Genomic DNA, 14,303 nt, shown 5'->3' with positions numbered 1-14,303 from the left:
GTGTTGGAGAAGGACACGGCTGGCCTCCAATTTTCCATCCAAATAACGATAGGAGCAGCGGAGGTTGAGAAGGATACCACGGAGGAGGCCAGAGAGGACTGGCGGCCGGCGCCGGCGTACCATCCTCCATGAACGCCCACGACGTCCGCCTTCTCCTCCGCCTCGGCTGTAGCCGTGCAGCAAGCCCACGGCGTCCGCCTTCTCCTCCACCTCGTCTGTAGCCACACCCATGGCGTCCGCCTTCTCCTCCGCCGTGGCTAGCCGTCCGACGAAGGCGCCGCCCCTCACCTGCTCGTGCTCCGCCGTTGCTGCCGTCGCTGGAAAGGGAGGAAGGCGCCGCCCCTCACGTGCTCGTGCTCCGCCGTCGCTGGAAAGGGAGGAGTTTTGGATAAGATGAATCAGGGACCGCGGACTGAATATCGAACAAACGTAGGGTCTTTTTTGTAAAACCGAAGCATTTTCCCAGATTCACTAAAGAAAGGACTGCGGGTTCTATTATCTAAAACCATAGGGACTTTTTTGCAAAACTGTCGCGACGACGGACAACAGAAACCTAACTTTCTTTATTATTAGGTAAATATTTAATCTGATGTCCACTCTATTTGTGGTCTAATTTTTTGGTCGTATAATTCTTTTTGTTTCTTGTTGATGAATTATATATTTACGAGAGATTAAATGTGACATCTTTAAAAAATATCTATATGTGAACTAGACAAACTGTTTTTTTTTGTCTACGGCCTTGCAGTCTGTTCTCGATGGCAGGGAGGAACACGGAGACGCCGCCCAGGCCACGTCAGTGTGGCGCGCGGTGCGGCTCTTGACCGGCGCCCCCGCGGCCGTGAAGCAGGTGCGGCTGGCCGGCCTCCCCGACCGCCTCCGCGACAGCCTCGACTGCGAGCTCTGCTTCCTCGCCGCCGTTAGGCACCCCAACATCATCCGCCTCCTCGACGTCGTCCGGGTACGTACGATCCAAGCTCCCTCCCTTGATTGCCACAGTCCATCGACGTCTTGTACCAATCTAGTACTTAGAGCATCTCCAGCCGTTAGGCCCCCAGGGTGCCGAAAAAGAGCGGCCTGGGGGTGAGCCGGCGGTATACTCGGTGCTGGGGGCAGTTGGGCACCCAGCCGCCGCCCCCAGGTTGCCCCAGGCACCGATTTCGGCCTAGTATTCGGCCCAATTGTCTCAAAAACGGCCCGATATCTGCGTGAATCGGCCCATATTCGGCGTGTTTCAGCATAAGTTTTCGCATGCAAATAGAAATCAATTAGTTCGTCAGATAGTTCGGCATGGTTCAGCGTGTTTCGGCGTGTTTCATCACATAAATCAAATAGTTCAATGCAAATTATATAGTTTAACAAATAAAAACTCAAGTTTCATCACACGTCATTCCCGCGTCGCCCCGGCCTTGCCCTTGAGCCTCCATAGATGCTCCACCAGATCGTGTTGCAGTTCTTGATGCACTTGTGGGTCTCGATCTCCTGACGCATATTGAGGTAGTCAGTCCAGGTTGCCGGTAGCTGGTGATCAACTTGGGCAAGAGGACCCTGCCTGTAATATGGTTCAGTGTCAAACACTGACTCTTCCCGCTCGCCCTCAATGATCATGTTGTGCAAGATGACACAGCAAGTCATGATCTCCCACATTTGATCTTTCGGTCAGGTCTGAGCAGGGAACCGGACAACAGCAAATCGAGATTGGAGCACACCAAATGCCCGCTCGACATCCTTCATGCAAGCCTCCTGAACCTTCGCAAACCAGGCGTTCTTGCCTCCTGGCACAGGGTTCGATATGGTCTTCACAAATGTCAACCATCTCGGATAGATGCCATCAGCTAGATAGTACCCCTTGTTGTAGTGCCACCCATTGACCTCGAAGTTCACCGGAGGAGAATGGCCTTCAACAAGCTTGGCAAAGACATGGGAGCACTGCAAGACGTTGATGTCATTGTGAGTTCCTGGCATCCCAAAGAAAGAGTGCCAAATTCAGAGGTCCTGTGTGGCCACTGCCTCAAGTACCACACTGCAACCGCCTTTGGCGTCTTTGTACAACCCATGCCAAGCAAATGGGCAGTTCTTCCATTTCCAATGCATGCAGTCGATGCTTCCAAGCATCCCAGGAAATTCTCTTGCTGCACTCTGTGCTAGGATCCGAACAGTGTCTTCCGCATTGGGTGTTCGCAAGTACTGCGGTCCAAACACTGCCACCATTGCCCTACAGAACTTGTAGAAACACTCAATGGTGGTGGACTCGGCCATGCGCCCATAGTCGTCGAGTGAATCACTGGGAGCTCCGTATGCAAGCATCCTCGTAGCTGTCGTGCACTTCTGGATTGAGGTAAATCCAAGTGTGCCAGTCCAATCCATCTTGCACTTGAAGTAGTTGTCGAACTCCCAGATGGAATTCACAATCCTGAGGAAAAGATTTCGGCTCATCCAATAACAGCGCCGAAATGTTTTCTCACCGTGAAAATGGAGCATCGGCGAAGTAGTCCGAGTAGAGCATGCAGTGGCCTTCCAGACGATGCCGGTTCTTTGCTTTCACCCGCCCAGGCGCCGAGCCACCTCGCCGCGGCTTTTTACTGCTTGCGAGCAGGCCGGCGAGTGCGGCGAGCACCATGAGATGCTCCTGCTCCTGGACGTCGGCTTCGGCTTCCTCCTCCAGCAACGTCGCGAGCGCCTCCTCATCTTCGGAGTCCATCGCCGAGCCGGGAAAATCACAGAGCACCTAGCGGGCGAGGTGGGCGCAAACCCGCCGGCGTACAGGCCCTGATGCACGGCCGGAACGCCAGAAAAGTTGCCCGGACGGCGGCGGAGAGTCTGCCTCGGCAAAACCGCTTCTTTTTCCCGGCGGGAAATGATCTACCTAGATGCGGTGGGCGGTGGACGGCGCCGGGATCGGCAGGGTGGCGGAGGGTGGCGGCCGAGCACGGGGGGAGGGGGGGTCGGAGGCGAATCTGGCCGGGTGACTTGACTTTTCGCCTGACAATGTGGCCCTAGGAGCGTTTTTTCCTTATGCCGGAGCCCCCGAGCGCCCCCCAGTGCACCGGGTTCGGCCTGTGATCGCCGGACGCAAAAACGGGCCGAGCCAGCGGAATTCGGCGTCCTGGGGCGTTTTCTCGGCGTCGGTGCGGAAAAAACGCCTGGAAAGGGCCTGTTGGGGGCGCGGCGAGAGATGCTCTTATTTTGCTCTGCCCCAGACTCCGGGCTGCATCTACCTCGTCATGGAGCTGTGCGAGGGGGGAGACCTGGCGACCTACATCCAGCGCACCGGCGGCAGGGTGGAGGAGAGCGTCACCAGGAATTTCATGAGACAGATTGGTAACTCATCCTTTCATCTACTGCATCCCAATTGTTCGCTGAATTTTTGTTTCCACTAGTAGTGCGTAGTGACAGCAGCATCTTAATTTGCCACCATCGATTTCTATTCGATGTGATGTGTAAAAACTGGAGCTTGCCCCCTTGTGGCTGGCAGGAGCTGGTTTGCAAGTGCTCCGCAGGCACCATGTCGTCCACCGGGACCTGAAGCCTGAGGTCGAGGGAGTTAAATGCCTTCTAATTTTCCTTTGTGATGCTTTCTAACTAGGTTGAACCGTGGAATTTGAGTTGATACACCTCTTGAATATTGTTGCAGAACATCCGGCTCTCTTGTCCTGGCAGCGATGCGATATCCGATTTCGGCCTGTCCAGGTTAGTTCTAAAATACGCAGCTCTTGGATTGATGATAGGCACTCATCTTAGTCACATATTAGCAGTTACAGCGAAAAATATATGCCACTCACTGTAGCAGCCCCTAACTATTCTTTCTGTCAACTGTGAAATCATTGGATCGTTCTTACAACATCTGTATCTGCTGAACGACATTAGAAGTACTCCCTCCATTCACTTTTGTAAGTCGTTTCAGACAACTGACAATGGATTTTTTTTTGAGTGGGAGGTCATCGTTGTATATGGACCGGCGGACCATAGTCGCTCCCCGACCTCCCTCGCCGAGCTGCAAGAGAAGATCTCCGCCTCCTCCCTCCCAGTAGTTGTGGGAGGTGACTTTAACCTCATCCGCTCCCCGGATGAGAGGAGTAATGACCGGGTCAATCGACCCCGGATGCAGATGTTCGACGACTGCATCGCGGAGTTTGGCCTCCGTGAACTTGAGCGCTCTGGTGCCAGGTTCACGTGGACTAATCGCCAGGCGAACCAAGCGCGGTCCATTCTGGACCGCGTCCTAGTCTCTCCGGAGTGGGAACTTAGATGTCCCCTGGCCTCGCTGCAGGCGATCACCCAGATCGGGTCCGACCATGTCCCCCTCCTCCTCTCCTCCGTCGATGAATGCCACCCCATCCCTCCCATGTTCCGGTTCGAGCTCTTCTGGCTCTACCAGGCCGGTTTTCCACGAGGCAGTTGCGGCTAAGTGGACCGTGGTACGCGTGACTCCCCACCGCTCCATGTCCGCCGTTGATTCTTGGCAGTTCTGCGCCAAGCTTGCCCGTCAATTCATGAAGGGTTGGGGTGCGAACCTAGGCCGAGACCTCCGGGACCGCAAAAAAGCCCTCCTGAGTGCCATCCAAGCCCTGGACGCCCGCGCGGACACCTCTGGGATCTCTCCGGATGAGTGGATGCTGAGATATGATCTTGAGGATCAGCTCTCGATCATCTACACGGACGAGGAGGCTTATTGGCGGTAGCGCGGCGCACAACAGTGGGTGTTACGCGGGGGCGCTAACACGGCTTACTTCCAGGCGCTCGCTAATGGGCGGCGACGTCGGAATTCCATCCACTCCCTATGGGACGGCGACTCTCAGCTTGTTCGCCCCTCGGACATCCGAGCCCATGTTGATGGCTTTTATAAAGCCTTATTCTCCCCCACCCCTCGGGGTGGGCCGCGCTGGCCTCCGACACTTGGTCGGGTGGCCATCTAGTCTCCTCCGAGGCTAATGTCGCCTTGGTGGCTCCTTTCTCGGTGGACGAGGTCCTCGCGGCGATCAAGGGAATGAACCCCTCCTCGGCTCTGGGTCCGGATGGATTGCCAGTCATGTTTTTCAAAACTTTCTGGCAAACCATCAAACCGGAAGTCATGGCCCTCTTCGACGAATTCTTTTGAGGGACCATGGACCTTGGGCGCCTGAACTATGGGGTCATTACTATCATTCCCAAAGTCCCGGGGGCCTCGGATATTCGCCAATTCCGCCCGAGCACAGTGATCAACATGATCTTGGCTAAAGGGTACGCCAATGGGGTGACCCTTCCAGCTGACTCTGTCACTCACCCCAACCAGTCCGCCTTCATCCAAGGCCGGTTTATTTTGGATGGGGTGTTGGTCTTCCACGAAGTCCTTCACAAAGTCCGAACCAAGCACCACCGTGCGGTCTTCCTGAAGCTCGACTTCCATAAAGCCCATGACACTGTCCATTGGCCCTTCCTTCGGGAAGTCTGGCTAAGCAAGGGCTTCGACGACCGATGGGTGACCCATGTTATGCAGCTCGTCACTTGCGGTCGAAAGGCGGTTAACATTAACAATGAGGTCGGGTCTTACTTCCCCACCCTTTGTGGGGTCCGCCAGGGTGACCCGTTCTCTCTGTTTCTATTCAACATGGTTGCCGATGCCCTCACGGTCATTCTTGATAAGGCCAAAGCTTGTGGCCATATCCGCGGCGTTGTCCCCCACCTAGTGGGAGGGGGAGGGGTCAGGGTTCCGCGTCTAACATTGCCAACCTGAAGTTCCTCCTCCTGTGCTTCCAGCAGATGTCTGGGATCACCATCAACTCCGATAAGAGCGAAGTGATGGTCCTTGGCTATCCTCCGGAGGAGGCTCAATCCATTGCGGATTGGCTGAACTGCCACCTGGGGTCCTCCCCCACGACTTACTTGGGGATACCTATTACTGACTCCCGGCTCACAGTGGCTGACCTCCACCCGACTGTGACTAAGATGCAGCACCGGGTTGAACCCTGGAGGGGGAGGTGGCTGTCAAAAGCAGCTAGGGTTATCCTCATCAACTCCTCTCTTTCTAGCCTACTCTGGTTCCTCATGAGCTTCTATGGCCTCCATGAGACCCTCCATCAGGAGGTGGTCAAATACCAGTCTACGTTTTTTTGGGCCGACGAGGGGGACAAGTAGAAATATCATATGGTGAGCTGGCCAGACATCTGCAAATCCAAAGACCAGGGCGGCCTTGGGATATTGTCCTCTCGACGCATGAACATTGTTCTCCTAACCCGCTGGCTTTGGCGCATCGCCAATGGGGAGGAAGGTCTATGGCTCACCATCATCCAGGATAAGTACCTTAGGGGCCAACCCCTTGCCTTCTGCCAGCGCTCGGGTGGTTCCCAGTTCTGGCAGTTGGTGATCCAGCTCCTGCCCGTCCTCCGCATTGGCACGTCCATCTCGGTTGGCTCCAGGTCCTCGACCCTGTTCTGGTTTGGCCGGTGGTTGGGGGACTCCCCCTCGCGACGCGATTCCCCGATCTATTCGCCATTGCGATTGACCCTCGGGTCTCTGTCGAGACGGCCCTTATTGACTTAGGGCACCTCGCTTTCCGGCGCCCCATCGGCCCCCCTAGAGATCGCGGCCTGGGACTCCCTCCTCCAGGACATCGCTCTTATGCCGATGGACATCGAGGACACCCCGGACTCCCTCTCCTGGCGCCTCAAGTCGTCTGGCCGCTTCTCCACGAAGTCCTTATACGCCACCATTGCTCCCTCGGTGGCCCCGAAGCCTTTTAGCCTGATCTAGGACATCCGCCTACCACTGAAGATCAGGATTTTCCCGTGGCAATGGATCCGTGGATGCCTCCCCTCTAGGGTTGAAGTCCTCAAGCATAACGGACCGGGCAATGGGATGTGCCCCATCTGTGGCACGATTGAAGATGCCAATCACATCTTCTTCTCGTGCCACACTGTCCAGTTCCTTTGGGCCTGCTTCCGCGAGGTAGTCGGTGGATAGTGGTGCAACACCAACTTCCCCGACTTACTTGCTGAGCCGAGCTCTTCCCCTCCCCGCTACCGCCATATTAGATGGATGTGTGTTGGGGTCCGCTCCTGGACGCTTTGGACCATCCGCAATAAGCTTGTTATTCAGAAAGTTCCTCTTCGACGTGCGACTGAAGCGATCTTCAAAATGTGTGGCTACTTGCAGCTTTGGCGGGCACTTAGCCGCCCCTAGGACCGGGACGTCATCACCGCCCTCCTCGCCGACCTTCGCTCGATGGCTCTTCGCGTGGCGCCCCTGCTTCCGCCCCCTCCCCCAGAACCTGACTAGCTGCTCGGGTTGCTGTGTGGAGTGTGTGTTTTGTTTCTAGGGCTTGTTGAGTTATGCCCTCAGCATTAACCCTTGTGACTTATTTGTACTCTTGTGGACCTATGTGTGTGCGTGTGTGTGGATCTTGTTGAACTTTGTTGGATGCTTGGGCGGTTTGCTTTATAATATAAAGCGGGGCGAAAGCCTTTTCCGGCAATGGGTTTCTTTTGATGGGTAAGGTTCGCTAGTTAGATGGTCGATTTTTGGACAAACAGAAATCCAGTCACATTTGTTTCTGTGTTTATTAGGGCCCTTCATCCTGGGGAGTATGCAGAGACAGCCTCCGGCACCCGTTTGTACATGGCCCTTTAGCTTTGCCATAGAGTGACAGTCGGGGTGGGGGGGGGGGAGCAGGAGAGAGAGAAAGAGGCAAATGAGAAAGAATAAGGAGCAGGATCGAGTGAAAGAATTGGTACATTGGGTTCCCCCCACCGAGCGGAGCCAAAGGAAAGACAAGGGTTGAGGTAATCGCTATGAGTGTTCAGGCTATTCCGCTTATGCTCGCGTATGCAGATAAGAAGCTATCAAAACGGGATGATAGCAGCCACCCATATGGGCAGCTAGAAAGAGAACGAGGAAATGTGAATCACGATCCTTATTTGGTAGAGGAGTCGGGGGACATTTGTTCGAATCCAATTCATGAATATCAGAAAGCATTGTTTCTCATTGAACTATATACGATACGCGCGCATGAGGAAGGGAGAAATTGATTGCGTTGCAGTCATTTTCCATCAGATTCTTACGGATGTAGTGCAAATTAGTAAATGTTTCAGTCAAAAGTAAGCTGCCGACTATGATGAATGCCAGCCCAAGTCATGCTATTTCAGACGTGCCCAACATTTTTTTGCCACAACGAATGGCACAGATCTGAACATCTCCTGCGTGCAGGTAGACTTGTGGAGTATCGGCGCGATCCTCTTTGATCTCTTGAATGGCTACCCACCATTCCATGGTAGAAGCAATGTGCAGGTGATGGATGTGCTTTCACTCCCCAAAAAATTTTAATCATGATTTCAGAGACTTAGATTTTGGAGCTGTCCTTAGCTCACATGTGCCTTTCTTGAGATGCTTCAATGCATAAACAGAACTAGTAGCTCCCTTCCATTCTCACAACTCCTGGTACCCAGCTTGCATCCTGATTCCATCGACATATGGAGGGGGGGGGGGGCGGTTGCCCCCTTTGCCCTCCCTCAGGGCCGGGCCCGACGACGGTCCTCAGGACGTGCGCGGTCGTGCACCGAAAACCAAGTGTGGTGGAAGTGCATATCTTGGCCGCGACCAGCTTCGCAAAATCGATCACTACAACCTCAAGAGCGGTCGCAAAAATCGATCACTGAAACCTTGAGAGCAACGTGTAAGGGAGTTTCCGTCTCCAACAAAGGAGAGAATGACTCGGCAATAATGATCGTCACCACAGAGACCATGAATTGCCTGTGGGTGGCCATGCATCGAGGTGGAAGCTGCTGATGGGGATGATGGGACAAGGAGGGAAGAGAAATGGAGCGGCGAAGTCCACACCATGATTTGGACGAGCAAGTCCCTCGAGGACGGCGGCCGTAGCGCTGTTGAGAGGCAAGCAAGGTGCGGAGCAACCATCAGGTCCGCCATCCCAGGCATCGCCCCGATCCAATATCCTAAGACGGACGGGCATAGCTGGCGCGGGTGTACGAGGAGGCCACCTTACCTTTGTCCTAGCAAGATGAACCAGTGTCCCCGCCGCAATCGTACGTCGTAGAGTTGCGGACTCTCGCTGGTGAGTCCCTCTCTTTTCGCCTTCTCCTCCTCCTTGCTCATATCCACACGCCGACGGTCAGAAAGATGGCTCGCATCAGTGCTCAGCGCCGTCGCTGCTCTCCATGCGCTAGCGCCAGGATGGCTATGCCCCTATGATCGTGTTCCTACTCTGCAACTCTTGCAGCAGTACCAGCAAGAGGAGCAAGCCGGACGCGTCGAGCAATTCTTCGATCGCCTACATCATATTCCCTCACAATGCTTCCATCGGCCAAACCCATCAGGAAAGCATTTTTCAGAGTGAGCAGTACTTCGGCCCTGTGTCATTCTTGGGCACGTATGGGAAGACAAAAGATACACTGGAGACACGAGAGGACCAGCAACGTATGAACGAAAAAGACGGCCTGCATCCAAAGCAGTATCAAGGTCCTGTCAGCTACACTCTTACCAAAGCAGAGAAGGTAATCTTTTTTGAATGCCTGCTCAATATCAATGTCTCGTCTGGCTTCTCGTCGAATATAAAGAGAATAATAAATATGGCAGAGAAAAAAAATTCCAGAACGTAAAGTCTCGTGACTGCCACGTGATTATGACGCAACTGCTTCCGATTGCATTGAGGGGCTTTTACCAGAAAATGTTCGATTAGCCATTGTGAAGCTATGTGCATTTTTCAATGCAATTTCTCAGAAGGTAATCGATCCAGAAATCCTACCAAGGTTACATAATGATTTGGTCTAATGTCTTGTCAGTTTCGAGTTGGTGTTCTCACCATCCTTCTTCAATATTATGACACACGTCCTAATTCACCTAGTCTACGAGATTTCCATTATGGGTCATGTATTTCTACACAATATGTTCCCCTTTGAGAGGTTCATGGGAGTCTTAAAGAATTATGTTCGTAACCGTGCTAAGCCAGAAGGAAGCATCTCCAAGGGCCATGAAACAGAGGAGGTCATTGCATTTTGTGCTGACTTTATTATTGACCTTAAACTGATTGGTGTTCCTCAATCGCGGCATGAGGGGAGAATGAGTGGAAAAAGGCACGCTAGGAGTGGATTCAATAATATGTAGGGACATGCATTCTTGGGTGCAAGCATACTACACAGTTATACAGAATTCTGCCTTGGTGGCCTCGTATATCAATGAACAGAAAAATATTCTACGCTCTAAACACCCCGAGAAGTATGACGATTGGATTACACGTGAGCACATCGGGACTTTCAGCGGTTGGTTGCAAACACATCTCATGGGTAACAAGATTGTTGGAGATGAGTTGTACTTGTTGTCCAGGACACCATCTTCGACTGTATTGACTTACCAAGGGTATGGGATAAATGGGAATACATTTTACACGGTTGCCGAAGATAAAAAGAGCACCAACCAAAACAGTGGTGTCCGCTTTGATGCAGCAAACACCAATAGGGCAGAGGACACATATTATGTTTACATAGAGGACATATGGGAACTTGACTATGGACGTAATTTTAAGGTCCCTTTGTTTAAGTGCAAATGGGCCAATTTTTTTCAGTAGGCAGGGTACAGGTAGAACCGCAACACGGAATAACAACAGTGGATCTCAACGATCTTGGGTACACAGACGAATCATTCGTCCAAGCCAATGATGTGGCGCGGGTTTTCTATGTGCAGGACATGTCTACCAAACTGAGAAAAAGAAAAGATAAGCAAGCGAATACATCATAAGATGAGCCAAAGCGCCACATAATTCTTTCAGGTAAAAGAAACATCGTGGTAGTGGAGGACAAGACAGACATGTCTGACGATTATGAAAAGTTTCATGAAATTCCTCCCTTCAAAGTGAAGGCTGACCCAAGCATCATGTTAAATAATGAAGATTATCTGGGGTTATGGCGCAATAAGCAAGGGACACACGCGAAGAAAAAGTGAAGACTTTCTCTCTAGTGAAGACAACATATCAGATGGTACGATTGTTCAAGTAACTATTCGGCATATACAAGATAACCGAATATTTTGCACCTTTGATTCTGGGTTGAAAGTCATAGTTATGCTCTATAACTATTCTGATAATGGCTTTGATCTAGAATATCACTGCAGTTACATGTCAAAAAATGAAATCCCTTTGTAATAGATTTTCGTCCGAAACCGTGATACTTAGAAGAGATTGTCCAGTTTGTAAACGAAGTGCATTTAGTTTTTGCCGTAAGCCTCTCAACTTGTTATCACATGCTACGTGGGTGAAATTATGATACCATGCCAAGTTTCAACCTTTTCTGAGTTCATTTGTAGTGCTTTTCAATTTCAGGGTCATTTAGCTCAAAATAAATCATTAAATGCATGAAAAATAGCAAATGGAGTTAGAAAAGGGTTGAAAATTGATTATGTGCCTTTGAATGGTGCATATTGAATGCACAAAAATTCTGGAGTTAAAATAAGTTAAAAATAAAATCCCTTTGTAATAGATGAGTTTTTATCCGAAACCCTGATATCTCGGAAGAGATTGTCCAGTTTGTACATGAAGTGCCTCCAGTTTTTGTCGTAAGCTTCTAATTTTTTAGCACATGCTATGTGGGTGAAATTATGATACCATGCCAAGTTTCAACCTTTTCAGAGTTGATTTGTAGTGCTTTTCAATTTCAGGGTCATTTAGCTCAAATTAAATCATTAAATGCATGACAAATTTCGAATTAAGTCAGAAAAGGTTTGAAAATTGATGATGTTCTTTTGAATGGTGCATATTAAACGCACAAAAAGTCTGGAGTTAAAATAAGATAAAAAGAATGAAATCCCTTTGTAATAGATGAGTTTTCGTCTCAAACCCTGATACTTCGGAAGATATTGTCCAGTTTGTACACAAGTGCTTCCTTTTTTTGTTGTAACCCTCTCAACTTTTTAGCATATGCTATGTGGGTGAAATTATGATACGATGCCAAGTTTCAACCTGTTCAGTGTTGATTTCTAGTGATTTTCAATTTCAGGGTCATTTAGCTTAAAATAAATCATTAAATGCATGAAAAATAGCACATGAAATCAGAAATGGGTTGAAATTGATGATGTGCCTTTGAATGGTGCATATTGAATGCACAAAAAGTCTGGAGTTAAAATAAGTGGAAAAAATGAAATCCCTTTGTAATAGATGAAATCGCTTCAATAGCAAAAAGAATCAACTAAAAAGCTTTTATAAACCTCTAGTTGTGATCAAAATAATATTAAATTAAAATTATATAAAATTTATGTAACTAAAATTATCAAAGCATTTTTTGTTAAAAACTTTGATAGAAAAAAGAATTCTCATAAAGTATTTTTTGTTAAAAACTTAAATAGCAAACTAAAAAGCTTTAATAAAACTCTAATAGCAAAAGGAATCAACTAAAAAGAATCAATTAAAATATTTTGTTATGATCAACTAAAACAAAACTATAATATTCTTCTATAGCTAAAAGAATCAACTAACAAGATTTTATAAAACCTCTAGTTATGATCAAAATAATATTAACTTAAAATTATATAAAATTTATGCAACTAAAATTATCAAAGTACATTTTGTTAACAACTTTAATAGCAAAATTGACATAACATATGCAAAAAATAATATAAAAACTAAAAAAATCCGTCTACTAGGCCACCACGGTCTGAATACGACTAGAAACCCAACTATACATGGGCCACGATGCAGGCCTGTGGGGCAAGTAGGACCGACAGGGCAGAGAGGAACATTAGGCATGTACTACCTAATTTAGAGAGGAGCTCGAGAGGGCTATCACAGTGGGGCTCATAAACCAGTGCGAGCGCCTCTCGCTAAGCGAGGTGGGACTAAACTCCCATCACACCGTGGCTGTGCCAGGAACAGCCCTTTAGTTCCGGTTGGTGTCTCCAACCAGGACTAAAGGCCCCCCTTTAGTCCCGGTCCGAGCCACCAACTAGGACTAAAGGCGAAGGGCCGGGTTGGTGGCTCCGACCGGGACTAAAGGGGGGCCTTTAGTCCTGGTTGGAGCCACCAACTGGAACTAAAGGGGGGCTATATAAGCAGGACTTAGGAGAATTTTCCCACATTCCCTTCCCCGACGCCGAACCACATCACCCCGCCGCCAGGCTGCTGTGCTAGAGATCGCCGTCGCTTTCGAGCCCGCTCGGCCTCGTCGCCGTGCCTCCTTGTCATTGCCGCCCCCATAGAGCTTGGCTGCTTTGACTACGAGGACCGATGCCATTCTTCATCGATCCCGCGTGTTGGAAATATGCCCTAGAGGCAATAATAAAAGGATTATTATTATATTTCCTTGTTCATGATAATTGTCTTTTGTTCATGCTATAATTGTATTATCCGGAAATTGTAATACACGTGTGAATACATAGACCACAATGTGTCCCTAGTGAGCCTCTAGTTGACTAGCTCGTTGATCAACAGATAGTCATGGTTTCCTGACTATGGACATTAGATGTCATTGATAACGGGATCACATCATTAGGAGAATGATGTGATGGACAAGACCCAATCCTGAGCATAGCATAAAGATCGTGTAGTTCATTTGCTAGAGCTTTTCCAATGTCAAGTATCTTTTCCTTAGACCATGAGATCGTGTAACTCCCGGATACCGTAGGAGTGCTTTGGGTGTACCAAACGTCACAATGTAACTGGGTGACTATAAAGGTGCACTACAGGTATCTCCGAAAGTGCCTGTTGGGTTGACACAGATCGAGACTGGGATTTGTCACTCCGTATGACGGAGAGGTATCTCTGGGCCCACTCGGTAATGCATCATCATAATGAGCTCAAAGTGACCAACTATCTGGTCACGGGATCATGCATTACGGTACGAGTAAAGTGACTTGCCGGTAACGAGATTGAACGAGGTATTGGGATACCGACGATCGAATCTCGGGCATGTAACGTATCGATTGACAAAGGGAATTGTATACGGGATTGCTTAAATCCTCGACATTGTGGTTCATCCGATGAGATCATCGAGGAGCATGTGGGAGCCAACATGGGTATCCAGATCCCGCTGTTGGTTATTGACCGGAGAGCCGTCTCGGTCATGTCTACATGTCTCCCGAACCCGTAGGGTCTACACACTTAAGGTTCGGTGACGCTAGGGTTGTATGAATATGAGTATGCAGCAAACCAAAAGTTGTTCGGAGTCCCGGATGAGATCCCGGACGTCACGAGGAGTTCCAGAATAGTCCGGAGGTAAAGAATTATATATAGGAAGTGCAGTTTTGGCCATCGGGAGAGTTTCGGGGGTCACCGGTATTGTACCGGGACCACCGGAAGGGTCCCGGGGGTCCACCGGGTGGGGCCACCTACC

The 14,303-nt window shown here is 49.8% G+C and overlaps 1 protein-coding gene across 1 annotated transcript; it reads left to right on the top strand.

Moving 5' to 3' along the window:
- Window positions 1-229: 229 nt before the first annotated feature.
- On the top strand, window positions 230-9,025 carry LOC123039715 (serine/threonine-protein kinase ATG1t-like). The gene is made up of 10 exons (XM_044462757.1): window positions 230-381; window positions 763-958; window positions 3,198-3,318; window positions 3,473-3,531; window positions 3,632-3,687; window positions 7,539-7,597; window positions 8,098-8,121; window positions 8,156-8,259; window positions 8,356-8,460; window positions 8,744-9,025. Exons 1-10 carry the CDS (start codon window positions 230-232, stop codon window positions 9,023-9,025), a joined length of 1,158 nt encoding a protein of 385 aa, XP_044318692.1.
- Window positions 9,026-14,303: the final 5,278 nt, after the last annotated feature.

This window comes from Triticum aestivum, chromosome 2B (genome assembly GCF_018294505.1).
Source record: "Triticum aestivum cultivar Chinese Spring chromosome 2B, IWGSC CS RefSeq v2.1, whole genome shotgun sequence".
NCBI lineage: Eukaryota > Viridiplantae > Streptophyta > Magnoliopsida > Poales > Poaceae > Triticum > Triticum aestivum.
Note: the sequence above shows the minus strand (reverse complement) of the source record. Positions and strands in the feature narration are given on the sequence as shown.

Coding starts and splice junctions, on each gene's coding strand:
- LOC123039715 (XM_044462757.1), top strand. CDS start 230: ATGGCGTCCGCCTTCTCCTCCGCCGTGGCTAGCCGTCCGACGAAGGCG. Junction 959..3,197: donor GCCTCCTCGACGTCGTCCGG/GTACGTACGATC, acceptor GCTCTGCCCCAG/ACTCCGGGCTGCATCTACCT. Junction 7,598..8,097: donor CACCCGTTTGTACATGGCCC/TTTAGCTTTGCC, acceptor GATGAATGCCAG/CCCAAGTCATGCTATTTCAG.